Raw genomic sequence first — 27,653 nt, 5'->3', positions numbered from 1 at the left:
TTTTAAGGCAATTATAAGAGTGCGCCTTATACACTGGGGGCTAATATGCGAGAAAATACGGTACATTATCACCAACATATTAAAATCCTTCAAGGCTGAGATTTTTTGACCGCGACTTGACTTGGAAACAATTGGCAGTGGTGGTCTTGTTATGAATTCCATCTGACTTCAAAGCGCATTTTCTTTTCAGGAACATCCAAAATATTCCGTTCGCCGCATTGTGAGGAAAAAAAATCAGTTGACGTCCCTCCGTAGGAAGAGCCGGCGGCGGCGAAGGCTCTCTCGCAACCTGCACGCCGGTCTTTGTTGTCGCTTATTATTTGGCTGAACGAGCGGCGGCGGGACTCGCAGGGCTGCATTTTGACATAATGACTGATTACAGTCTTGCGGCGACCGGTCCGAGGAATCCCACGGTTGCTCGCCGCCGTGGCATTACGGCCATCTTTATAGGGCACTCATTTCAATGCTATGAAATTCCGGATAGTCGGATAAAATCGAGTGTCTTTGAGGGCCTAAAAATCCACAGAAATCAACAAAAAGTGACCCAGAAATGCTCCAAATGAACAAAAAAGTGAAGGGACGACGCACTCGCCATGTAAAATGTCTGCTGAACGGTACAACTAAGGTTAGCGAAACGCTGACATTAATGACGGCAAGTCAATGTCGTTTGAAGCTTTAGGACAAGCGTAGCTTCCCTCGTGTCCGATTATCCGGAAGTGAGCCAAAGCAAATCATAAAAATTTACGGTTTGAACTTCACGATCCTCATAGCTCGCTGTAATTTTTAAACGGAGTCACAAAGCGACGTTTTTTTTCTCTTCTCGGCTTTTATTCCCGCGCGAAAGGTAAAGCTATTGTTAAGCATCGTCTTTAACGCTGTCAAATGAAAGACATCCAATCACTAGTGGGAGGAAACCTTTAAGGGAATCTGTTGGGCTTATTCTGAGATGTTACTATATTTTCATTCAGCATTTAATAGGTAATGAAGCTATAAATTAATTTGTGCTATACTTTATGTGGGGACCGAGTAAGCTCGAGGACACTTTCCCCCCACAGCTGCTTTCGAGGCCAGTTCATTGTTTTCAGGACTATTGACTGAACAGGACACCATGTTCCAGGCCGAGACTGTTGATCCGAGTTGGCAATGAAGATCTACGAGGGACTCTTAAATTGCTTTGACTTGGATTCCGGCAGATGGCGATAATCGAATCAACTTCCGAAAATACTCGCATTATTGTTTAAAAAATACAGTCGCTCTGTTTACCTTATAAAGAAATTATTATGCTTATTCGTGCAAATTCTTACGCAGTTGTTTTTGGTTCCGATCTAATATGAGCAGTTGTTTTTAGTCCTTAATGGTGTTATTCGGTTAGCTTATGCAATTGTTTAAATCAAATTACATTAGATGTTTTGAGTATGGCGCGACAGAGGAGGATGCCGTTTCTTGAGAATCCTCTTGGACGAAGGCGGGTTGGGAGTGATTTTCCTTGCAAGTTGTAGCCAGTGTATGTTAATGATGTCTCCCTGTTTTGATTAAAGTGTATTAATAATAAATATATCAGGATCCTTTCAGAAAAATGTCAATTATTCAATGCGGAATGATTGATTTTTTTGGGGGGGTTGTTCCACTGATCATCGATGTTTTTTGCGTGTTAAAGGAGTCCAATCTTTTTACTCAGAAGTCAACTAAAAGTCTGTCTTTCGGAAACGGCCGGCCCTGGAAGAGTTAACGTCGGCGGCCATCGTCTCCGTCCGTCCTTTACGAGTCCGGCTCTAATTTTCCTTTCTTGACAGTTTGCAGCACCGACATTTGAGCGCCACCCTGCCCCCACCCATAAAGGAAGCCGGCGACAGGCGGCCGTAAAGAACGCCGAACAATCTCGGTCCTCGTCCGCCGCGCACGGACAAACAAAAGACGTCAGCACTTTTCAAAACGCCGGCGCCCAGGCGGTCAATTAGTTCCAAGGTGAGGCCAAAACGTACCGCCCTTTAAGCTCCTCCCTCCGTCCCCATTCGGGTAGCGACGAACGTCCTGGCGGAGGGATGTCAATTTTTCTCGGTTATCGTTCAAAATTGGGGTGGCGGCGGGTGTTTGAAATTTGCCTGGCTCGCTCCTAAATCCAATCCCGGGCTATTGATTCGTCGAATCAATTTGCTCGCAGTCAAAAGCGCTGCAATTGGCTCGGAAGATACAAGCGGAATCAGATTCTGATAAACCCGAGCGATGTGTCCCCCCCTTTAATGCATTACAGATTTACCGGGGTTTAATTAAAGCCAGAAGAAAGGAGCGAGCGTAATACGGGCTCCGTGGTGGCGTTATCCACCTGCGCGAAAACCTTTTAATTACCCGCCCGCTGAGGTACTCCGGCACTCCGTAAATCTCCTCAAGTATGAACGTGAGGAAGCCTCAACTCAACGGCTACGGATCGGACGCCGGCTCCTGATAATGGCGGATTTGTTGTGAGTAAACGAGGAATCTAAAATAGAAAAACGGATTCAGAGAATTCTAAAGTCAGCAACATCTGGGAGGGAACTGACCACGCTAAACGCTGACGCCTCGTAGGCGGAATTTGCAAAAAAACGCACGACTACGGCAGCTCGTTTTCATCTCTGGTTGCTCGGCAATTAGCGGTCAGATCAGGAGGGCCCGGCGGTTGGGGGCGAGGCGTAAATACAAACCAGCGTTTCCATTCATTTGTATGCAGCTGCAGGTGCGCCACCTCACTTTGCATTCAAGCCCCAACCTGCCTCCCAAACAGGCCATAAATTAACTTCCCTTAGAGCTCCAGTCAGAGAGAAGCATTGCATCTTTGTTTCAAGTCGCCTACTTGGTCGGAGGTTGGCAAAAGGGAAAAGGTCAGAAATATTAAAGCCCCCCCCCCCGGACCCCCCAAAAAAGCTGCAGAAAACGCGTGTGGACAAATACATCAGACTTTTATGGGCCCGTAAAGAGCTTTGATGGAAGGCGGCTTTGTCACTTTCATCGCTTTTGGATACCTTGTAATGCTCGCCACGCCGTTAAACGCGTGGCTGACATTTTTGGGGCCCTACCTTCCGATCATATCGTCAATAGCGACGCAGTTAAAGTTAAGTTTGAGCCCCAGTCGGCCGAGGACCTCGTCGTCCTGCCGCCAGACATGCACGCCCTATCCCACAGGTGGGAAAGTGAAGGCCCGCGGCCAAATTTGGCCCGCCGCATCATTTTGTGTGGCCCGAGAAAGTAAATGATGAGTGCCGACTTTCTGTTTTATGATGAAATTAAAATGAAGAGTATAGATGTATATTACATTTCCTGATTTTCCCCCTTTTAAATCAATCAGTCATTTTTTAATCCATTTTTTTTGTTTTTAGTTCAAAAAGCATTTTGTAAAATCTACAAATATATAAAAAAAGCTAAAATAAACATTGTTTTAGATCTATTAAAAAAACTGAATATTCAGGGCAAGTTAACCAACCGCGTTATTCGCAGATGGAACGCGCGTTCAATGGCTGCCAACTCCAACTCTCCCAGTTCAAACGGAATGGACGCCTGCTAATGGCAAACTTATTTAAATTCAGTCGAAGGAGGATTTTGTGGAAAGAGGCGGCGAAAGAGTCAACAAAAGGGGCGGCGGCTTAAAATGTACGATCTTTCGTCGACGATAAATGAGAAGCAAGGTAAGCGGTGTCAAAACCATACAAACTGACTTTTTGCTGCCAATGAAAAGATATATTATTCAAATGGTATTGTAATACTAGGTTTAAGGTTATGACTTTGTTATTTGGTTTCTGGTTTTTGCACAATGTCAATTCCAAGTTGCGCTGAGCCAAACAGGCCAATGGGCTTTTGGGGATGTTGCACGTTGCCTGCAGGAAAAGAGGCTTACTGCGGTGGTTGCCATGGCGACGCACTTGTTTGCTGGAATTTCAAGCTCCTTGGAACTCTTTTAGGAAGGCCAGATATGCTCAGACATTTCTTTTGTGTTCATTCTGAAGCCAAGGTGAAATACGGAGTCATTGGTGGCCAGAGATGGTGCAAGGCAGCCAATTCGTTGGGAACGGGAGGGCCGGTTCATTCAGTCAAAATGAATTGGGCAGCAAAACATGAGCATTCACGGCCAGTCGTCCCAGTCTCAAAAGTTGCGAAATCCGCAAAGGCCTCGGCTCGGGTTTAAAATTTGATATTTTATCGTTGAGGAAACGAGATCGAGCCCACCTAAAAATGTCCGTCGTGTCTACAAATCAGATACATCGATATTTTTTATTGAATATTGGAATGTTGAAAAATCGATGTGGGGATCCAAGTATTGTTTCCTCAGCCAATAATTCTGTTTAAGAAACCTTCCAAAATGTATCGTGCTAAAGAGCTCCCTCCTTTTGTATGTCCAATTCTCCATGCTAGGACGGATCCAAAATGGCTGCCTCAAACAAAAATGGCTACCTCCCCTGGGGCCGTGTTTTAGGACATTTATGAGTGTCATTTTTTTGGTTCAAGTCGACAAGTCCGTACATAGAATATATATATCTTTTTAAACCAAAATGGCAGACAGGTAAAATTTTGGTGTCCCTTCTCCTGGAACCTGTCTAAATTTCACGAGGTATTCGGAATATCATTTTTAATCCCCAGAGCAAACTTGGTCAAGTTTTGTTTTGTGATAGCGATAACAAACAAAGCCTTTTGAGTTCTCCAATAAAGGAAGCGGCAAATTAAGTGTAGCGGAACTGTTGCTTTTGTATCGGCCTCATAAAAGAAAACACTAAGAAGCCACTCAAGTGTTTGATGGAACTGTTGACAAAAATGGACCCTCGTGTGTCATCTCCTCCAGAAGATGCGCTTATAAAACCCGGTCCAATTTCTACCTCGGGGGCCCAAACACCCCTTTTAATCATCTTAACCTTCACGGTGCCGCCGCCGACAAAAGACGTCCATTCGTTCGGCTCCCGATCCCAATGACAACGGTTTCGTCACAGGTAGGCGTCCACTCCGTTTGAACCGGGAGGGCTGGCGTCCGACGCGTGTTCGTTGTCCGCTAACCTCCCCGCTCAAATGGATTGGACGTTCGTGACCGTCAACGCAACTCAACGGCAGACGGTCGGTCCCTCGCCGCGACAAACTGAACAAACCGCGGCGACCGATCGGAGGGAGAAAAAAAAAACGTGCATCGCACTCACCGCGTCCTCGCCAATCTTCCGTTCCCGTTACTGGGAATCAAAAGGAGGTGGATATCCCGCTCCGGTGGGGTCGCTCGCATCCACGTGCCTGCCTTACAATCCCAGCTGGAAATATTCTGGATTCAGTTTTCTTCCTTTTTATTGCAGGACGTGTCCACAAACTGCGCGTCTTACGGGACGAAGCACATTGCGCTCGCCGGCAATGTTCCAGACTGAAAGAGAGAGAGAGAGAGAAGGTGAAGGAGTAGAAGTGGGAGGCGAGGGTTGAGATGGGGGGGACGGGGATGGGGACGGGGGGGCAAGTACATGCAGGCGGTAGTGGATGGAGCTCTGCCTGTATACTCGGGCTCCACCTAGCAGCAAACATGCGCCACCAGCTATTGTGACGGCGTCCGCAATTTTGCATTATGGATGCCGTTATCTCGCCGAGGCGGAGACGACACAGAATTAAGATGTTCTTTAATGCCTCATTTAATCATTGGCTGCCAAATAGGAAAATGTATTTGAAGTCAAAACAGATTTTCTACGGTTGTCAGAGGTGAATTACGATTAATATTGAGGCCTACGTCAAGGAAATTTGTCGCTTTACAGGCTCGTTATGATTTCATTTACCGAGGGGATAACCCATAAGGTGGGATGAGGGAAATCAGGACAGATTTGGGTATGACTGTTTTGAATGGCGCTGAGCTGTGATCATTCGGTGGCATTAAGTCGAGATTTTTTTTGCTTTTTTCTCATTTTAATTCGTGCCTGCTCCAGGCTCGAAGAAAACCATTTTTCTTTAGCTCGTAGCATAACTTGGCTATTTGGGAAAACGCCAAAAAGCGGCAAACCAAACACCGGGCCATTCGGAGACAACGCAAAAACCTGCATTGAAGTCACATCACCATTGACGAGGTGTCACTTTTTTTTGGCGCGGCGTCAACGGCTTTACTTGGAACGACATCTGTCTTTTTTGGCCCGTATTCCCACGCCGTCTCCTCGACGGGAGAACGGCGAGCGGTTAAGTGCACCAAGTCGTATGATGCAATAAAGACGCGCCCCGGAGGTTTGCGAGCTCAATATGTCTCGGCCGATGATTGAATTAAAGTGGCGGTGGCGGCGGAAAACGCGGCGGCGGCGCTCATCTGCCTCCTCCTTTGATTCATGGCCAGCGGATCCGTCGATATTCACAAAAGGCTGACATGCAATAAAAGCCCTGCTGCGCCATTAAGCGACATTAAAAATCTCATTTGTTCCGCGGCGTCCCGCACTCGCGCGTCCGAGTACACAGGTGCGTGTTTTGGGGATTCGTACAAGCGGAGGTGATGTTCCCGTTAAAAGCCTCTTAACTGGAGCATCTAAGAGGGAGCCCATAGCACGCAGTCCAGATGGGCGTCCAATCCATTTGATCTTGGAGGACGACAGCAAGAGTTCAATCGGAATAAACCTATTTTAAGTTTACAGCAGGAGGATGAAAAATAAATAAATAGAACTGGGGACGTCTGTCATGGCCGCCAATGGCACTGAAAGTCAGTGGCGGTCCGTGTATTTTCTCGTAGCGCCTTCAACGGGTAAAATCCACTTCCTAGCAGCATTTAGTGATTAAATACAAACACTGGAGCTTTTCAGATATCAGAACCGGGCCCACAATTGAAATGTTATTTAGGAATATAGCCATATTTGACTCACCAAAAATCCTTTTTAACTGTACACAATATCCATCCTCCTTTCTTTCTTCCTTCTTTTCTATCGCCATCGAAGCTAATGCTGAAAGTCGAGCCTGTCCTGTCATATTTCTGGCATAGTCTGTCTTGAAAATGGCTTTAAATCAACACAACAATATATTTGCTTGTGCAGCTAGCTCCAGATACAGTTTGGTAGCTCTGGCCAATCATAGTTGGTGAAAGCGATGACGTATCCCTACGCCTGCGACAAGGCATTGTGGTGTTGCCAACTCGAAATCTGATTGGTGAAAGCAACAGTCTTATCGACGCTTGTTTAATGCAGCAGAGCCTGCAGAACTGATTGTGAAGACCTTGAGGCAGATTTCTGACCATGGCAACAAATAATGGCTGAAATGGGATTGGTTAAATGCTTCAATATGAAAACGCACATCTGGAAGCAGTGCAACCAGGGGGAAAAGCAATGAAAGGAAGCTAACAGACCATTTGGAGTTATTAATAAGTATTCCTGGACAAAATATAACATATGATTCAGATATTTCTTAGGCCAGCAGAGAAGGCCTTGAAGGCCCTGACGACCCACCACTGCTGAAAGTTAACTGAAGCATCGGAGAGGGAGCAGAAAACATGCAAGGCTTTTCACGAGGTTTCACCTCCCTCCGAGTGGGGCTAAATCCAAACTGCCAAGTCCAAGAAGTTTGTGCAGGGAGCAAAGGAGGCCACCAGGGGGGGCCTGAACCCCAGAGACTATACTCGTCCCCTCCGCCCCTTGCTGGAGCGTCTCTCTCTGAGCGACGGAAAGCGGGATCGGGTTACGCGACGCCCCTTTTGTTGATTCAACCCGGGTCAGTGCGCCGTTAGCCGCCGGACAACACAGGGTCGCGTTGGATTTTGCCAGAGAAGCGCCGTTTCAAGTAAGTCAATAACTGATCCTTCATCTGAAAGGCATTTCCAATGCCGCTTTCTTTCTCGCCGATGACTCGGCGAGTCGAGGCGATCAGCTTGAGTTTTTATGAGGGCTGTTTTTTACGGATCTAGGCAGGTTTTCCTTCTTTCTTTTACTCTCTCGCTCTCTCAAGCTCCTTTCTGTGGATTATTGGGGCGATCGAGCCAAGTTGGCCCCGAGTTTTGTTGCTCAGCAGCCTGTTGCTTTGCAAGCCTCGGTCGGATGAGACTCTGGATGGGGGAGGGAGGAAGGGAGTGAGGGAGGGAGGGAGGAGGAGTCCAGAAAAGCGGATTGTCCTCGCTTACTATTCAACATGGAAACCAAGCCAACGCCGCTTGTCGCACGCAGGAGCGCTAAGCCAAATGCGCATTGTTGGAGGAAAATTAGGCGTCAATAAACAAACAAACCATCAAAACACGGGGCCAAACTAGAACTGCTCATTTTTTGGAAACATTCACCTCAGAACAATGAATTGAATTCAATGCCTTAAAATTACAATGAAATTGACATGGAAGTCAGTTCATACTTGAAAGAAAAAAACTCACTGTGATCTTGAAATCATTTGAAAATATCTACAAACGATTCTCTGATTTGTAGCTTTGTGCCGTTGCGGCACGGCCGGGGCCGACTCGTCATTTAAAGAGTTGTCGGCGTGCTCAATTGTATTGAAAAATTGCACTTCATTGGATTGGATTGCATTGGATAACTTTATTCATCCCGTATTCGGGAAATTTCATTGTGACAGTAGCAAGAAAAGGCATAGTTGTAATCACCAAATCATTAAGACAGAAAAGCAGCAAGCGATTCATCCCGCGGGCGACGTGACTCCGCGGCCTTTGCCATTTCTTGGCTGCGGCTCGCGCAGTTGACGCTAACGCTATGTTTTGCTTTCCAGGACTCGGCGAGGGGCTCGAGTGTGAAACTCCTTTTAATGGGGAGAAATTACGTCCAGCCGGAGCTGTAAAAATGATTGAAACAATGGGTGAGTCGATAGCGTTGGTAATGGAGCGCTAATGCGCCCCGCGGAGTCGTCGGTAGCGCTCGGGCGTCGACTTCTATCAAACGTGAAGTTTAGCGTGAAGGCAAAGCGCTGCTCGGGCCTGCCTCTCTCGCTCCCAGCCTCTCTCTGGCCACTCAAGCACAGCCAATTAATGCCTTTCTAATAAGATTACCTGTGTAGCGCCCAGAGAGGGAAAACATGCTGACGCCGGGGTGCTGTCGACGGCCTTTGTTCAAACAACAAATCCTGGCTTTTGAGCCCTCGCACGCCCCATTAGGTGATAGTCACAGTCAGTGAGCACTGGAAATTGCTTCCTTTTTGTCCACATGACAGTGGACCGGCCCGAGCGAGGAGCTTACGCGGCCTCCGGCAAGCAGACGTTAAATTGCTTTCATTTCCGCCCGGTACGCTTGGAACATGGAGCCCGCGGGCTGGGAAAACCATGAAAACTTTTGTATTTCGGAGAATAAAAACAACACAAAAGGGACGACCGGCGAACGGGGGACTGCGGTGGTAGGACCACCGATGGGGCTGGGCTCCAGAGTCCTTATTACTAATTGCGCCTGTCTTGTGTCCCCCTTTCCCCCTTCACGTTTTCACTGATATACGTGACGCTTCGCAGACACGCAGCGTGCCTTGCGGGCGGTGGAACGTCTCCAGGCCAAACTGAAGGAGCGAGGGGAGGTGCCCACCGAGGAGAAGCTGAGTTTGCTCAAGTCGGTGCTCCAGAGCCCCCTCTTCCACCAGATCTTGGCCTTACAGAAGACCGTGCAACAGCTCAAAGACCAGGTGAAGGCTCTGATCGGGGACACGGTACGAGTACTTGGACTATGGTCATCCATTTTGACCGGGGTGGGCAAATGGTCAAAGGCAGGGGTGTCAAACCGGTCCTCAAAGGGCCGCAGTGGGTGCAGGTTTTCATTCCAACTCAACAAGAGGATATCTTTTGGAAGTGTAATCAGTTAATTAAAGTCAGGTGCTACTTATTTTAGAAGACACCTGATTGGTTAAAATGTCGGCACTGGATCGGTTGGAACTAAGACCAGGACCCACTGCGGCCCTCGGCGGAATCGGTTTGACACCCTTGGTCAAAGGGAAACGGGTCAATTCTCTGACAGTTGGTATCAATTTTATTCCTGCAAGAAATGGATGCAGGACTCTGACAGGCTGGGCCAGATCTGGCCCCCCAGACACCAGTTTGACACAGTTCGATGTTGTTTTGAAATCTTTGCCAAGAAACTAGTCTTCAACATCCAATAGAAATCTGTCATTGAAGTTGAACACAAGTGAACTGTCCTTAAGGGACTACTTCCAAAATACCGTCACCTCGGGGGAACCCACATTTCCCTGGTGGTACTTGGAGAGCATTTCGGGAACCTCTGTTCGAGGAGTTAGGCGTCGTGGCACGCTTTACCGTGCGACGTCTCTGCTAGAGCTAAACCTTATCGCAGTCGGAAAAGAGCTCTTGAGGGGGGCCGGCGGAAGCCAGGGGAAAGTATGCCAGCAATGCGAGTGGGAGGCAAGAGGGGTGGGCCGGTCGGATGAAATGAGAAAACCTCTGCGATTCCTCCAAAGTAGCAATACGCTGTTGGAAAGCAATACGCCGGGCCTCGGTCAGCCCTGTCGCCATGGCAACCACAAAGAGAGGCCGCTGGCTGTGTGTGAAGTGGGGCGGAAACAATTTCCTAAATGTGCAAGAACCAGACTGGAACTTTAATCCTCTTAGATAGCCTAGCCAACAAAGCCCAAGCACTCTAAGCGTGCTATGGTAATGTCACCTGGGCCCGGGTTTTTCTTGAGTAGCTTGCTAGTCAGTTATGAGCATCTGTGGCTTATGTATTTGTGGAGCCTTAATAGCACCACTTCACCATTTTTAGGATGTCATCGTTTTAGGACTTTGGTCCCCGCTTTTCATTTGGCTCGTAAACTCCCCCCTTTTGATGGGGAAAATCGTATTTTTACATCCTGTGCCCCGTTCTTTCACTTCATCTGTCATCGCAGTCATTAAAAAACAAGCACAGATGGCCCACCGCGATATTAGAACTATTATATTTAGAGCAGTGGTGGAAGAAAGCAGCCACATCTGAAGGATTAGTCTGCTCGCGTTGCATCTAATCAAAGGGAATTCACGAGTCGCACCGATGTCGGGGTGCCGTTTAACGCGAGGCGGTGGCCAGTTTACGATCGGAACATTTGGCGAGCTGCGAGTTGGCAGCCCATAAGTTAACCGAGAATTGCGGGCGTTTCTTCTCGGCAGGGGGTCGGCGATCACGCCGTCGTATCGCAGCACGACGGCAGCCATGCCGCGCCTTCGGAAGGCGGCGATGGCCAAACTCCAAGTCATCAGTTGGAGCAGCTTATTCAGACGATGGCACAGGTATAATCGTTTGCGCCTCAAAGCCAAGAAAAACTTTGTCCGAATCCACCGGGTGCAACGCAGGGCCGCTACGTGGCACACGTGGACTTGCAGAAACCGACCTTGGGGGGTCTGGGATTCAGCGTGGTGGGCCTGAAAAGCGAGAACCGCGGCGAACTGGGCATTTTCATCCAGGAGATCCAAGCGGGAAGTGTGGCTGACAGGTATGTTAGTGTCCAAGCGATACAAACACCGAATAAGTCGGTCGGCAGCGACGTTTGCCCGGTGACTTGAGCCTTAGTGGTTCAAATGCCAGTTTTGCCATTGAACCCACCGCAGCGACGGCAAGCTGAGGGAGGCCGACCAAATTTTGGCCATTAACGATCAGCCCCTGGACCAGACCGTGAGCCACCAGCAGGCCATCGGCATCCTGCAGGGAGCCTCGGAGAGGGTGTGCCTCACCGTGGCCCGGGGACCCATACCTCAGCTGGTAAGCGCCGACCTTATCTGAGCCCTAGAAAATCCCGCTGAAATCTGTTCGTCTGTTCTAGTGGCAGCACGTGGAGACCATCGAGTTGGTCAACGACGGCACCGGACTCGGTTTTGGCATCGTGGGAGGGAAGACGACCGGCGTGATCGTGAAAACGATCCTACCCGGGGGCATTGCCGACCAGGTGATTTGACTTTAAAACCTTTGCTCATCTCCGGTCTTTTGGTCGCCGATCTTTTGGTCACCGGTCTTTTGGTCGCCTAGAAGGTTATTGATAATTACCATTTAAATCGTTGCTCAAATTCCCTAAATACAAAATGCGAATTATTATTTAGTCATACTTAATGCCCTATTAATTATTAGGCTAAAGAAAAGCTCCAAATTTCCCAGACTTTTATTGTTTTTTGTTGGAGAACTTATTAAGACCCTGACGGACGTCGCTTCTTAAAGGGACAACGCATGTACATACAAACTCTTATAGATGTCGGCTCAGTGAAACTGCTCAGGGCCATTGTTGGCTTTTATTCATGCGTAGACCGTGTTGTTTTACCTTGTTTTGTCGCCGGTCTTTTGGTCGCCCGTTGTTTGGGTCCAGGCGACTGCGACCAAAAGACCGGCGACCAAAAGACCGGCGACCAAACGACCGCACACGCTCCGGTCTACAGTTGTTCTCAAAAGAGTCACTATTTTTACCGGAGGACGGGCGCCTGAGAAGCGGGGACCACATCCTGAGAATCGGAGACACTGACCTCTACGGCTTGGGCAGCGAGCACGTGGCGCAGGTGCTGCGGCAGTGCGGCAATCGGGTGAAGCTGGTCATCACCCGGGGCCACCTGGACGAGAACCCCTCCGTCTCCACGTCCGCGCCGTTTCCGGCGGACAAGGTCACCTGAAACGCAGCATTTGGGATTTTAGAGGGCGAAGCCGATGCTGAGACACTCTGATCCTTTCACAGAGCGACGAGAAAGAAGAAGAAGAAGAAGACGGGGACGACGGCGGCGGCGCATTTGACGTCAGCCTCATAAAGAACACCCAGGGCTTGGGGATCACCATTGCCGGTTACGTCGGGGATAACAATTCAGGTCTGAATTCTCGACAACCTCAAAAAACGGACTTGTTTGACTGGGGATTTAAACCAAGAACTTCACCCTATAGCTTCAGACAAATATCATTTCCACATCTCGTCTTTATATTTTTCTTGTGACGTGATCTTCGGGGCTGATTGTCACCTATTTCTGGTCGCTCTACAACACCTACCATAAACGACTATCTTTTACTCTCCTGCAGAGCCCTCTGGTATTTTTGTCAAGAGCATCACAAAAGATAGCGCTGTAGATCAAGACGGTCGTATTCACGTGGGAGACCAGATCGTGGCGGTAAGTACACCGACGAGCCTCAAGACAATCTTCGTTTATGGTTATCCTTAACGACTAATTGATCATGATTTGTGCGTCTTATGAGACCCCCCCAAAAATCCCATTCCGGGCTGCTCCTTGCTAAAGACGATGCTAGCATTCGCATCCGTTTCAGTCCTGACATTCTCGGCATCCAAAGATTTAATAGGGTGAAATTAACCAAGAAAACAGAAACAGTTTTTCACCCGTCGTCGTACCGCCAAAGTACAAAGCTCAATTGTTGCTTCCTATTTTTTTTTTTAAATAATCAATCTGGTAAATAAATCACTTTTGGAGGTGTTTTAAATTATTAAATGCCCAAGCTCGGAGGTGCCCCTTTGTCAGCCGTAATTAATATAATTATTATTACCAGTATAAGTTATGCGGGAAATGTTTTATGTGAGCTCTCAACGGTTAGCAATTAATCCATTCAGTGTGTGGATTTGCATAATTTTGAGTAATTAACCCTAATGGCACATTTTTCTTGTGAATATAAAAGATTAAACACAATGAGCCATGTCCGTCTTAATGACTATACTCAGCATTCAAATTGAGCCCCAACTGGAAATAACATTTTGTGTGTACGTGGCTGCGTGTTTGTGTGAGGGTTTTTCCCCCCTGCTTAACTAGCCACTTATTTGAATGAGCATGTTTTGACGTTTCCTGACAGTTTCTTTTTTTGCGAGATCAGAATAGCAAGCGCACTCACCATGTTTATCTACTGGTTCTCATGGCGCCCCCTGTAGGTAGACGGAGTTAACATCCAGGGGTACAGCAACCAGCAGGCCGTGGAAGTCCTCCGACACACGGGCCGGGACGTCCACCTGAAGCTGATCCGCAGAGGATTCCGACCCGACGAGATCACCCCCGTCGTCGGCATCCTGCCGCCGTCTGCCGCCGTTGTGGCCGAACTGGACCTGGGGGGACAGGAAAAAACAGACCTAGGTAAACCTGCTGTCAACGAGACTCATTAAAATGCTGGCATTTTGAAATAAGCGGATTTACATCGACCACGTATGACTTTGGCCTATTAACACTCAAACAAAGGAAAGACATGAACATCCTTCCTTGCGTTATATCGGCTTCATGTCATAAATTGACATTGCCCGCACTATTCAATCCTGCCAATGGCGGTGAATGACTCCCGAGGTCGGGACGTACTTAGTTAGGTAAGCCATGCTTATTATTACATACCACGGTTGCATTAAGCTGTTACTTTCAAGTGGCGCCGTTCCATCGCTTCCCGCGAGCGATACACTGGATTGATGGCTCTTTTGTGCGCTCAGATGAAAAGCCGTCACCGACAATGACCGAGGAAGCCGCCGTCGAGCCGGTTGCAGACCTGTTGACGCAAGACAAATGCGGTGAGAGGCTAGAACAGCAACGTTGTTAAAAAACACCCGAAAGCGGCCTTCGCTAGGAGCCCGAGAGGTATTCTTTTTAAGGGTTTACTTCCTGCAGAGGCATCGCCGACACCCTTCGAGGAAGAAGAGCTAGTGAAAAAGTGGAGAGAGGTCCTGGGCGTGAATAACGAAGTCGTGGTAAGGGGCGCCCAGACGTGCCTAGCGGATATCGGGTTTCCGTGGAGGGCCGAAATAACACCCCGATTTGGACAGGTGGCCCGAGTGGAGAAATTCAGCGAAAGCAGTGGACTGGGGATCAGTCTGGAAGCCGACAGCGGGCACCACTACATCCGCTCGGTGCTGCCCGAGGGACCCGTCGGACGCTGCGCCAAAATATTCAGCGGGGACGAGCTGGTCGAGGTGGGCGGACCTCGGCGTGACCACCCACGACCGATTCCCGGTTTCACTCGTCTTTGCATCTCAGGTCAACGGGATACCCCTGATCGGCGAGAGCCACAAAGAAGTGGTCCGAATCTTAAAGGAGCTGCCCCTTGGCGTGTCCATGACCTGCGTAAGGGCCGCCCCCGACCAGCAGGCGGACGATGACCAAGCAAATAAACAAGAGGAACCTCCGTCGAGCGGATCGCAGTTAAAGGTGCTTTTGTCTGGAACCTGCAAAAATAAGCCATCCGCTTCCGATTCGTGTTTCTTGCTCAATTGAAATGCAAATTCCAATTCTGCAAGACAAGATTTATAGACTAGAGAACTAAAACATCGGTATATGATAGTGTGTGCTCAACCTCCGTTCTAGAGAATGTCCTTGAGGCTAGAGCCTCTCCACATGTGATTAGGTTAGCTTGAGCTGTCAGACGCTCCACTAGTTCTCTACATTGTCAATGGTGATGGATTAGGGTTTCACAAGAAGCCAGCGCCACTCCAGTTACGCACCTAAGCGGCAGGCAGTCACCAACAAGGCCGCCCGGCTGGAAATAGGACACTTCAAAGGCAGCTCCTCTCTTTACGTATCAAAACCGGAGACATAGATATATTTGCACTTTTAGGAAATGGAAGCGGGCGACGCGGAACTGGCGGAGGCGGCAAACCATGACACGCGGGAGGCGGCGGGGTCACCCTTGGCCATGTGGGAGATGGAAGTCCAGAATATTGAGCTGGAGAAGGGCGCGGGAGGATTGGGATTCAGCATTCTGGACTATCAGGTCAGGGTGGACCACTCGGAAGAATGTTCTCGATGAACTCGCCACTCACGGTCGTCAGTGATTCTTTCAGGATCCTTTGGACCCCGCCAAGACGGTCATCGTGATCCGCTCCCTGGTTCCCGAGGGCGTGGCCGAGCGGGATGGACGACTGCTGCCGGGGGACCGGCTGATGTTCGTCAATGACACAGACCTGGAGAGCGCCAGCCTGGAAGATGCTGTCCAAGCTCTCAAAGGAGCCCAACTGGGGATGGTGCAGATTGGCGTGGCCAAACCCCTTCCCGTAAGTCTTCGGAATGTGTTCAACATTCCGAATTTAATTGGCCCCTTCTGGTCAAAAGGATTGGACGCCAAAAAGTATTCTTTGCCTTTATCTCAAATAGCCAAAACGAGTATCAGTGGATATTTTTGAAGTACCAGGCACAAGGTCACAACATCTCAGAACAGTTTTCACTTTTTTTACCCCGCTTGTATCGCCTTTGGATTACAAGCAGCCAGGTCAGACGGATTAGCGGCTCACGTCGATGTCGTCGCCCCTCGAAATTGAGCCAGACAATCGTAATCCCCCAACACTGAAAGAATGTCTCCTCTTTTCCCGAGGGGATAAGTGGGGACGACTCCGACTCACCGTGGCCTTGCGTCTGTTTGATGTCAGCCGTAATAGCTGGCTCTGACAAGAAGAGATTTTGAAGAGGGAGTTGGTTAACGTCCTTTAATTTATTCCAGGTGGACACGACCGATGCGGACGACAAGATACTGGAGCGTTCTTACTACAGCGAAGAGGACACGTTCCAGGCGTCGATGATTGCGCTTGACGGAAGTGGCTCGGACCTGGATTTCCTCTACGCGTCCACGCCTGAGGTGAGCGCCGACTACAGTAGCGCCATCGAAAACACCCTCGTACTAAACCAATCCATCTGCACGCAGACCACAAGTAACATCAACTTCCAAACGCTATCGGCGACCGCTCATTTCGGCGCTTCCGATGAGGACCTAGCCTCCTCCATCGGAACGACGGAACACGGCCAATCCTACGGCCTCTTTAGCGACCTGGGGCTCACACCCGAAGTCCTGCCCGAGCTGCCGGAACCGATCCCGTCTTACGCTAAAGAGCCCTGCGGTGCCTCGACGGATCGACCGATCGAGGACGAGGCGGTCGATACAGGAGCGGACGCCGGCGATCGGGCGATTCCGGGCAGCGACTTCGAACGGACAATCACAGTGGTCAAGGGCAACTCCAGTCTAGGTTCGATTTTCAGTTACTGAAACAGTTGGAACTTAGTTGTGACCCAGGACTCAACCCCACAGGGATGACGGTGTGCGCCATGAAAGACGGCCTGGGAATGCTGATCCGAAGCATCATCCACGGCGGCTCCGTCAGTCGTGATGGGCGCCTGGGAGTTGGCGACCTCATCCTGGACATTAACGGGGAGCCCGCAGTCAAACTGAGCAACGCTCAGGCACGCGCCATGCTGCGCAGGCACGCTCTCGCCGGACCGGACGTGGGGTAAGAGCCGTCGGTAAACCAGCACAAGCAACTACATCACAGTACCAAAGGCATGTTATCTAGGGGCGAGATTTAAAAAAAAACCTACCCATCGATTTCAAATGACACAAATATCCAAAATTGTACTGTTTTTTTTTCATTCTAATTAAAAGTACCGTATTTTCCCGACTATATGGCGCATCGTATTTTTAGCCGCAGTGTCAGTAACGAGTGCTATTTCTGTATTTTAAACACACAAAGGACGCACCGTTTTTTTAGACGCATATATATTAAAAATGAATATCGAACCGCAATAGCGCTGGCTACCGGAAGCAGCCCCAGACTATTTCCGGTTTCCGGTGCGCAGTGACTGCTGGGATATATAGTTCTTGCACGCTACACCCACATGCTAAAAACACGTTTTTAAAAAGGCAACGAAAGCAAAACTGAGTTCGGTTGTACTTTATTTAGCCATTTTACAACTTACGCGCATCATCATCACCCACAAATCCATCAAAGTCCTCATTTTCTGTGTCCGAATTGAACAATTGTCCAAATGAGTCATCGAAAACGCTGAGTTTTATATGTTCGTCCAGGCGGCCACAATCCATTCGCAAATAGTAGCTAGCTAGTAGGTAGCGTAACTAGCCCGGCGCTGCCTGCCACCCTTTGTCAAGCTGTGCTGATGTCGATGTATACAGGCCACAATCCATTGGGTGTATTGACAAAAGAACTACATATCCCAGCAGTCACTGCGCAGTACTTTTTCTACGGGGAAAATAATAGAGTCGGGGGCTGCTTGCCGTAGTTGTGAGAGATGGTGTACCCTATCGACTGATTTATTTTATTTTATCGTGTTAACAATTTTAGTATTGGTCCATATATAAAGCGCACTGGATTATAAGGCGCCCTGTTTATTTTGGAGAACATTGAAGACTTTTATGTGCGCCTTATAGTCGTGAAAATACCGTATTCACGAAATCTGTCCTCAAATCAACCGGAAATAATCGTAAAGGTGACACAAAATGAACAGTCCCTGCACAGTTTCCAGTTTTTCGGACTTCCAATACTTTTAGAGTGGGAGTCAAACAAACGAGTCGGTTCAAATACCCCCCCCAAAAACAAGCATATGTTAACGCATGCTTGGCCAAGGAAGAAAATGCACAGGTTATGTTCGGTGCATAAACGCAAACTCTTCACCTTCTAGATCTGCTTGCTCAGCCCAGGATGATCTTTGCCCATTTTATGTGTGAGTACGACTAACCGCCCGCTATTTATTGTCCTGGCCGTCCGTCTTTTCCTCCCCCCTTTCCGTTCATCCGTTTCGCCTGCATGCCGTCATCACTAACCAATTCTAACATCTTCAAATATTTGACCGAATAGCCACGCTTCAAAAACGCCAGCTTTATAACAACGACAGTGTTTCAACTTTCGCTTTTGTCCAGCATGACGTACGTCCCGGCCGAATACCTAGAGGAGTACAAGAGCAGCCTGGAGCAGAGTGACAAAGACCAGGTTTCCTCCAAGTCCAGTCCAAAGTGAGCCCTCGACTCGTTAAGGAGAAGCAAAAACGGTGGCGCGGGAAAGCCAGAACTGTTCCAAGGTGTTTACCCTTGTTTTTCAGGTATGTTCCCAACCTTCCGGAGCGGGAAGATGGCGAGGGAGAGGAAAGTGTGTCTTATAGCAACTGGAACCAACCGAGACTGTGAGTAGTACACGCAGTACGGGGTTTTCCGGCGAAAAAGCCAATGGCCAAGAACCTTTCTATGGGGTTTGTTTAATTTTTCGCACAAAAATCACAATGTCAACCCTTACAGTTCTGTCAAATTTGACCAAAAACCTCCCTGATCGTTATCAATTTTGACAAAAGCAACGAGCGTCAGAATACAGGATCACATGCGTCAATTTGAGAAGTAAAGTTTTGTACCTCGGATCGCAGAGTGGAGCTCTTCAGACAGCCCGGCAAGTCCCTGGGCATCAGCATCGTCGGGGGGCGCGGGATGGGCAGCCGGCTGAGTAACGGTGAAGTGATGCGGGGCATTTTCATCAAGCACATCCTGGACGACAGTCCCGCCGGACAAAATGGCACCCTAAAGACCGGGGACAGGATTGTGGAGGTGAGCAATTGACGAATGGGACGACTCTGATAGCACAAGTACAGAGAACGTCTCGAACAGGTGGACGGCGTGGATCTACGAGACGCCAGTCACGAGGAAGCCGTGGAGGCCATACGCAGGGCAGGAAATCCCGTGACCTTCCTGGTGCAGAGCATCAGCCAGAAAAGCGGGGTATAAAAAAAAAATGCACCACACCAAACACGGTCATCACCAACCAAAATGTCATTTCGGTTGCACTCATTTACACGGGAGGCGTGAAGACGAGTTGGAAAAGGGGGGTTCTGTTCTTGCAAAAGCGAGAAGTGGCGCCAAGTGATAAGGCGAGCGTGATTGATCGCTATTGCAACAAAAACCAGCGAGACAATGGAAGCGAGACGGATTACCTGCCACGGGCAAACCAAGCGTGGCGGAGGCAAGCGAGAATCTCGTCATTCCGATTGGGATACGTTTGAAGTAGAGCCGGGCCACTTCATGAACACCCCTTTCCCATGTTTTCAATTAATTATCGCACAGTTCGTTATTTCGACAGCGTACTTTTGTCTCTCATTGTCATAGATCAGGGGTGTCAGACTCGGGTTTGTTCGCTGGCCGCTTAAACATCAACTTGAGTTCACATGGCATTTTAGATATAATATTTTGATTTTTTTTCATAAATGGATTAAAAAGAACTGGATTAAAAGCCCTGAATATTCAGTTTTTTTATACATCTAAAACAATGTTTATTTTAGCTTTTTTTATATTTTTAGATTTTACAAAATGATTTTTGAACTAAAAACAGAGAAAAAATGATAAAAAAATTGCAATTATTGATTTAAAAGGGGGAAAATCGGAAAATTTAATATACATCTATACTCTTCATTTTAATTTCATCCTAAAACAGAAAGTCGGCACTCATGATTTACTTTCCAGGGCCACACAAAATGATGCGGCGGGCCAGATTTGGCCCCTGGGCCGCCACTTTGACACACGTGTCATAGATAGACGTCCAAATCTGTTTGAAGTGGGCGGTCCATCGCCCTAAATGGCAGCCATTGCGTAAGAATGTATTATTATTTCATAGGGATGACAGTACTGGCAATTAAAGTGCGCGAATAACTATTTTTGAATTTGTTGGGATTAATCACAATTTAAATAAGTAACCATTGTGCAGCCCTGATTTAGAGCTTTTGCTTTCTCAATTTTTTTTTACAATCGATGGCTAAAACGTCGACAATAGAGCTGCCAGTTTGGAGTAAAACAGGTATTTTGGGGTCATTTTTGGCCACTAACTTGATTATTTTTGGACTCGCCCATTGCGGAATCCAGGCGTCGGCCAGCGCAGACTCCACGGAGGAGAACGTGACGGCTCTACCGAGGGAAAAGGAGGAGAAGGTGAGTCGCTGGCTTTGTCTTTTTGTGATGCGGGTCAACGCGTGTAGTGTCTAAAGTTGTCACCCTTTATCTCTTCTCTGTAGGAGGGTGACAGTCACAGTAGACTTGTCCTCCGCCTCTCCCCAACTAACCCTTTCACTCCTACCCCGTTTAAGGTTTGTGGGTCTCTCGGTCGCGGCTTCGCTTTCGTCCGCGTGCATGTGCCAGAGCAAGATCATGTGGTCTAACATTTAACCCATAGTTTTACAACTCGTGAGGACTAACCGAGAAGAAAAAAAAACATACCGCAGTAGCCACACGGCATTTGGATTTTCGTCTGCATCCAATCATCATATCCTTAGTTGGTCACTTTGTTCTATCCTCTAGTGAAATGGAGTCCTTTTTCTTCCAGCCCTGTAGACAGATTAGTCCCAAAAAAGGTTAGGTTCTGCTTTCAGGACTGATTTATAATGAAGTAAAACCAATCCAAGTAAGCTCCATTTGTACTTGGAAACATTGAAATACTCGTCAACATTCAGTACTTTTTGCGAGACCTCATTTGGAAAGCTTAATGCTAAATGATTGAATCGATGAACAGTCATAATGGTTCATGACTCCGACTAACCTGCAGCAAATCACTGATTTTTGGCGCTTACCTGGCAAATCTTGAAGCTAACATCTGGAAAAATAATACAGTCTGTCGTTATGTTCCCTAAAAAAGTCGAAAAGAGCAGAAGCTGCTAAAGCGACACCTGCCGCCGGCGTCCTGGCCCTGCCGGTGGTGACCCACACGGGAGAGACGGACACCGACACTGTGACGGACACTCCGGCGCGACTCGAGGGGGGCGACGTGGAGGACGGGGAAGGCGGCGAGGAGTTTCGACACAGCTGGGGTGAGTTCAATAGTTGTTAGTCGAATTAACGCGTGCTACTGCATCACCATTTCACTTGCACCGATGCCCCTGAATGCGTTTCAGATGACATCGTCCAGCGCTACGGTAGCCTCCCGGGCATCCTCCACGCCATCGACCTAGAGAAGGGCAAAGCGGGCCTGGGACTCAGCCTGGCCGGGAACCGGGACCGCTCTCGGATGAGCGTTTTTGTGGTGGGCATCGACCCCGCGGGGGCCGCCGGGACCGATGGCCGCATGCTCGTAGGGGACGAGCTCCTCCAAGTAAGAAGTCCAGCATCCTAGCGATATCTCGGGAAGATGATGTAACTTTTGTTTTTTTTTCTAGATTAACGGGCAAGTTCTTTATGGCCGTAGTCATCAGAATGCTTCGTCCATCATCAAAAGCTCGCCTTCCAAAGTCCAAATCGTCTTCATCAGGTAGAAAGTCACTCTTTGGGCTTTTGCAATGCTAGAGAAAATCCACTAGAGAGCACCAGTGTTCAGCCAAAAGTCAGTTTAGTCAAAGGCTTCGACTTTCATGAATGACGTCTCACACGAGTTATGGCTCTTCTGGAACAGGAACACAGCAGCGCTTGAGCAGATGGCAGTGGGACCCGTGCAAGAAACGGAGGGAGACGCGGCCATGCACCATGCCGAGGTAACACGTGTTGCCCGTGTCGGCAATTGAACGGACAGACGTGTTGCACTCTGCATTTGGCCTGGAAATTCAGTTCCTAGAGCTGGTCCGTCCTTTGAGAGAAATACAAAGTAACCGTGTGGTCCTCTAAGCCTAAAGTGACCGCAAAGAGAGAACCCCCTTTCCACACATGGCACACTTAGAAGTCATTTAGCCACAATAAACACTCTCGCTAGCTAACACAGAAACAAGCATTCCATTGACGTCATCAGGGAGACGTCGGCGGAGAGTTCGCGGAGGAGATGCTAAGCACCCTCGAAGGCTGCGCCGCAGCTGTCAATGGGGACGCGGAGGTCGCCGGCCTGCCCCCCGGCATACTTAGCGCCAGTCGATCCGAAACGGCTTCCAGTGAGTCGCCGTTTACGACTGTTTGTCCGGCCGGGGCTTAAAGCCACCGCGTAGACGTCTCGGAGTGTGTTTTGTCACCAGGTCTCAGTCGCTCGCCCAGCCCGTCAACGCTGGCCTGCGACCCGACCACGTGCCCCGTGATCCCCGGCTGCGAGACCACCATCGACATTTCTAAAGGGCGCACGGGTCTGGGGCTCAGTATCGTCGGGGGCTGCGACACGTTGCTGGTGACGAGACTTTTTAGGGTCGGGCTTGGGAACTCTTCCATGCTCGAGTCTAGACTTCAGAAGTTTCTTCTGATTACAGGGGGGCATCATCATCCACGAAGTTTACGAAGAAGGCGCCGCCTCTAAGGATGGCAGGCTTTGGGCTGGAGACCAAATATTGGAGGTAGGCGGTCATTTGACCTGGGCCGTTTGGCGCACGGCGCTCGCTGAAAGAGCCGATGCATTGCAGGTCAACGGCGCGGACTTGCGCGCGGCGAGCCACGACGAGGCCATCAATGTGCTGCGCCAAACTCCGCAGCGAGTCCGGCTGACCGTCTACAGGGACGAAGCCCAGTTCAAAGAGGAGGACCTGTGGGACTCCTTTGTGGTTGAGCTGCAGAAAAGGCCGGCTCAGGGTCTGGGATTAAGCATCGTAGGGAGAAGGTAGTAACCCAATCCAAAAATCTGGAATCCGCAAGGATCCGCACGACGCTAAATGATGACTATTGTTTTTGTTGTGCGCTTCAGATCACGGGATCAAAGGTATTGTAGCACCTCTATATAGAGCCTACCCTTACACTATATCATTAGAGTTGAGTTCAGAGGATTTCTGTCCACCTAAATCTGTTGCTTCGGTGTTTGTTCAATCGAGTTTGGCTTTCTCGGACGTAAAGTCAAGTGGTTCTGTTAAATCCAGCTTTGGCTTTGTTAGGAAAAATCACCAACTTGCCACGCAACTGTCTATTTCCTAGGAATGACACGGGAGTGTTCGTGTCTGACATCATTAAAGGAGGCCTGGCAGACGCCGACGGCCGCCTGATGCAGGGTGACCAGATCCTGACGGTCAACGGGGAGGACGTCCGCTGCGCCACCCAGGAGTCGGTCGCCGCTTTGCTAAAGGTAGCGTCAACGTTCCAAGTTTCCGCCGCCACGGTGCAAAAAAAAATGCCATTCCGCTTTCAGTGCTGCGTGGGCTCGTTGAACATGGACGTGGGGAGGTTTAAAGCCGGGCCCTTCCACTCGCAACGAAGGCTGTCCCAGTCCAGCCAATCGGACAGAGAATTTTGTCAAACAAGTGACTTGCGGGGCTCCAGAGTGACCTTGGAAAGTCTTTCCGCCGAAGCGAGTCCGCTCGGTAAGAAATCGAGCGTGGCCGGGCTCCAGGAAGGACTTCCTCAAGAGCTTCTCTCGTTCCAGATCTCCAAGACGTGAGGACGGTGGAGTTCGCTAAAGGCCCCGGTGACTCCCTGGGTGTTAGCATTGCAGGCGGCCTGGGAAGCCCCTTGGGCAACATCCCCATCTTTATCGCCATGATGAACCCCGTCGGCCTCGCAGCGCAGACCCGAAAGCTCATGGTGTGACATTTTGTAGATATGAAGAACTTGGATTTAACATTGGCTGCCTCGACCGCCACAGACGCCCGGTCCACTTGGACTGGACGTCTATCGCGATCATTAGCACTGAAATATGGTCCCGTCATCCAAATGTTTTCAGCATCGACACCCAAATCAAATATTTCCACTGGGTCTCAGAGTCGCAGGCGTCTTGATTTGGCGTCCAAATATGCATACCAGCCATTCCGGAATGAAACTCGAAATCCCGAGAGCCATGAAAAAGAAGGGGGTGGGGAAAGGCCACGTTGACAATCGCTGCCCTGTTGGAGTTTCATAAACCTCCCACTCTTGAATTCAGACCATTCGAGTCAACCGACAATCAAAGCGCTTTGTCTCACGCCATAACTCGACTTTTGTCAAGTGACCCAAACACTGCTAAAAATGCACGCTGGTGGTCCGAACATCGCGAATTCTGGCTGCTTCGGTCCTTGTCCTCAAACAACATGAAATGATCATGCGTCTTTCTCCAGGTGGGGGATCGGATCATCAGTATATGCGGAGCTTGCACGGAAGACATGAGCCACTCGCAAGCTGTCGCTCTGCTCAAGAATGCCACGGGGACAATACAACTGCAGGTAAGTAGGGAAATTGACCCGTTTGGGACAAAACGTTTTGCCAATAACGGCATGCCGTTTAGGTGGTAGCCGGCGGGGATAACACTGTGACCGAAGCGGTACAGGAGCAGGAGCAGGCCATCCCGCCACCTGGTTGCATCTTCCAGGACGACCTCAGGTTGGAGAGACTCGAACCCGGGCGACCAGGTGACAATGTGTAGGCCTCGCCCACGTTGAGCATCTTCCTCCTCCGTTAGCCCCCCTCAGTACAAGAGCATCACGTTGGAGAGAGGACCGGATGGGCTGGGATTCAGCATCGTGGGGGGTTACGGCAGCCCCCACGGGGACCTCCCCATCTACGTCAAGACGGTTTTCGGTAAGGGCGCGGCGGCCGAGGACGGCCGCCTGAAGCGGGGGGACCAGATCGTGGCCGTCAACGGGCAGCCCCTGGAGGGCGTCACGCACGAGGAGGCCGTGGGCATCCTGAAGAGGACCAAAGGAGGCGTTTTGCTCACCGTGCTTTCCTAGCCAAAAGGCGCTAATAGCTGACGTTGCTATTCCGGTGCCAATTTTGAGCACACGTGTGTTCAAATATGAAAATCATGCTGCTAAGGGTTTGGTTAAGGATTTGCCCAGTATTGCTCTGATTAATAAAACGATCATGGGTTCAAGACCGTTCCAGTTCTCTTGAGGGTTGGCAGCTAATGACGTTCATTTGTCGGTGAGTTTTGTCCTTGTTGCGGGTTTGTGACACGAGCTGCCAGATGAGGGCAAAGCACTCTGCGTCTTCCCCCTGGCATTCTTCCAATGACATCATCGGCGCTAACTCGAGCTTTTGGCGTGTAGTCATCTCACGTGAGGTGACGTGGCCGTCTTTGCCTAGGGCGGCGGCGTCGCCTGGGTTCGACCTTCAAATGAGAGTCGATCGGGAGCTAGCTCTGTGGACAAAGGTCCTATTGATGAAACCGGATGGAAACGTGTCGATTATCGACTGCGTTCATGTGACTAGGGGGAATGCTGACAGGCGGCTGCAAATATTGCCTGACTTTATTGGGCTTAAAGTTAGACTATCCTGACCACGTTATCCAACAGTTTGACAAAAGATGACCAAAGACGATTTTTCTTCTAAACCCCAGAGGGTATTGGATTTTCTCACCACTTTTGAGACAGATGGAAGGCAGAGGGGGGCGTGGCTTCATTGTTAAAAAAAAAGGATACAGAGTTCAGCAGGCTTGCGCCAACTCGTTTGCGGCTGCTGTTTTAGTCCCAACAAAGACATTGAAATACCATTGTTAGTCACACTAAAGCAAGGGTGTCAGACTCGGGTTGGTTCACGGGCCGCTTTAACGTCAACTTGATTTCACGTGGGCCGGACCATTTTAGACATAATATTTAGATTTTTTTAAATACATGGATTAAAAGAACTGGATTAAAATCCCTGAATATTCAAGTTTTTTATAGATCTAAAACAATGTTAATTTGAGCTTTTTTATATATTTTTAGATTTTACAAAATGATTTTTGAACTAAAAACACCGAAAAAATTGATTCAAAATAAAAATTATTGATTTAAAAGGGGGAAAATCAGGATATATATATATATAAATAATCTGGGTTTTAAAATGTTTTAGTTTACATTAAATCATTAGCTGCCATTGACAGTGAGAGACCTCCAATCCATTTTGACTGGGGGTTGCCAGTCAAACTGTATTGGACGTTTATCACAGTAAAAGACAGTGAAACACACTCACCTTTGATGACAGTTACTGAGTTTAAAAAACAACAACAACAGAATAATCTGTAAATGTAATGTAAAATAAGTAACAAAGTGAATATAAAATTACTCGAAAGACTGTTGACGTGTCGTCATTAAACCAAGCTACATTGCGTTCATTTCTAAAACCAGTCTGGTTGATGCGTTACTCAAGTGCCATTTATTTTGTTCAACATATGCCAGTAATTGGGTCCCCCGACCCCCCTCCAACATTCCCTACGGGGGTCGCCACCTGTCTCGGCACCCCAGGAGTTGGCCGAGACAGGCAATTCAGAAGAGTGGGGGCCGGCAAAGACTATAAACTGCCGGAGACCGTCTAGCTAGGGGGGGATGGCAACAAACAAATGTTCGTTCGCGGCCATCGCCACGGTTTAAATGGACTGGACGTCCACTAGTGATAGTTTGGGCCTATTTTTTTTAACAGTCATGCACAAGCTAGTAAAACTCTGGCAAAGCCGCGATCGATAGCGCGGTGCAGGAGTGTGACATCAGTGTTAGCGATTATGGCTTGCACAGACTGATAGCTGACCTCGCATTGTTCCGGCCGCCGGCAGCAGGCAGCCTGCTTGTTAATGATTGCCTAGAATCGCTGGCGCGCGACTCCCGTGGAGCTTTTCCAGCCCGTTCGGACGGACGGCGGGACAAATTGCCGCCCGTGCTGCTGATTTATGGAGGGAAGAGCAAGGTTGCACGATCTGGCCTTTTGCAAAAATCACCCACCGGACTCGACGCTACGGTGATAAACAGTTCAATTGCCGTTTTGTGAGCGGAGGCTTGCCAGGAGGGGAGCGTAGAAACTACATTTCAAGTCTGACTTCCTCTGTAACTTGGACATAAGTTGAGACAAATTAGCCAATGGTACTCGGACGTTTCGTAGGAAGACGTTTGGTCCTTGGACGTTTGGTCCCCGGACGTTTGGTAGAACGGACGTTTGGTAGAACGGACGTTTGGTAGAACGGACGTTTGGTAGAACGGACGTTTGGTAGAACGGACGTTTAGTCGCTGGGTTGTTACTGTTGAAACCAGCTCTCAAAATTATAATCATGAGAGCGAGAGAGTTTAATATCTAAATATCTAATATCAACATATCAACAGTAAACTCTGTCATAATTTGACAGCGAGCGAGCCCGGCGACCAAAGGTCGGTCCTACCTAAGGTCGGTCCTACCAAAGGTCGGTCCTACCAAAGGTCGGTCCAACCAAAGGTCGGTCCAACCAAAGGTCGGTCCAACCAAAGGTCGGTCCAACCAAAGGTCGGTCCTACCAAAGGTCGGTCCTAC

The 27,653-nt window shown here is 49.0% G+C and overlaps 2 protein-coding genes across 4 annotated transcripts in view; one reads left to right on the top strand and one right to left on the bottom strand.

Annotated features, from left to right (window-relative positions):
• Positions 1-14,349, bottom strand: part of LOC144065844 (adhesion G protein-coupled receptor L3) — a 91,523-nt gene extending 77,174 nt beyond the window's left edge. For 2 of the 3 annotated variants that reach the window (XM_077589037.1, XM_077589036.1), the window contains exons 1-4: positions 14,195-14,347; positions 13,710-13,917; positions 12,356-12,495; positions 5,151-5,362 (exon numbers count right to left, since the gene is read on the bottom strand). The gene's annotated coding sequence lies outside the window, so the exon portion shown is untranslated. Of the gene's footprint in view, positions 1-5,150; positions 5,363-12,355; positions 12,496-13,709; positions 13,918-14,194 lie in introns of all 3 variants that reach the window. The other variant, XM_077589035.1, reaches the window with a different exon arrangement.
• Positions 7,579-25,272, top strand: LOC144065843 (multiple PDZ domain protein-like). Its single transcript, XM_077589032.1, is given in 41 exon segments — positions 7,579-7,728; positions 8,656-8,742; positions 9,383-9,549; positions 11,018-11,137; positions 11,201-11,340; positions 11,456-11,606; positions 11,668-11,790; positions 12,305-12,490; positions 12,562-12,688; positions 12,894-12,982; positions 13,747-13,945; positions 14,287-14,364; positions 14,462-14,541; positions 14,617-14,763; positions 14,828-14,998; positions 15,405-15,560; positions 15,631-15,840; positions 16,284-16,418; positions 16,485-16,803; positions 16,866-17,064; positions 18,251-18,292; positions 18,489-18,581; positions 18,668-18,748; positions 18,983-19,160; positions 19,221-19,331; positions 20,466-20,531; positions 20,615-20,686; positions 21,232-21,403; positions 21,488-21,684; positions 21,749-21,840; positions 21,982-22,060; positions 22,312-22,447; positions 22,529-22,674; positions 22,754-22,837; positions 22,904-23,097; positions 23,406-23,553; positions 23,617-23,853; positions 23,856-24,008; positions 24,518-24,622; positions 24,685-24,779; positions 24,859-25,272. Coding segments are annotated over 40 exon segments (5,565 nt in total). The 5' UTR covers positions 7,579-7,728; positions 8,656-8,726; the 3' UTR covers positions 25,130-25,272.
• The last annotated feature ends 2,381 nt before the right edge of the window (positions 25,273-27,653 follow it).

This window comes from Stigmatopora argus, chromosome 20, assembly GCF_051989625.1.
Source record: "Stigmatopora argus isolate UIUO_Sarg chromosome 20, RoL_Sarg_1.0, whole genome shotgun sequence".
Lineage (NCBI taxonomy): Eukaryota > Metazoa > Chordata > Actinopteri > Syngnathiformes > Syngnathidae > Stigmatopora > Stigmatopora argus.
The sequence above is the reverse complement of the archived record's forward strand: the minus strand, read 5'-3'. Positions and strand labels throughout refer to the sequence as shown.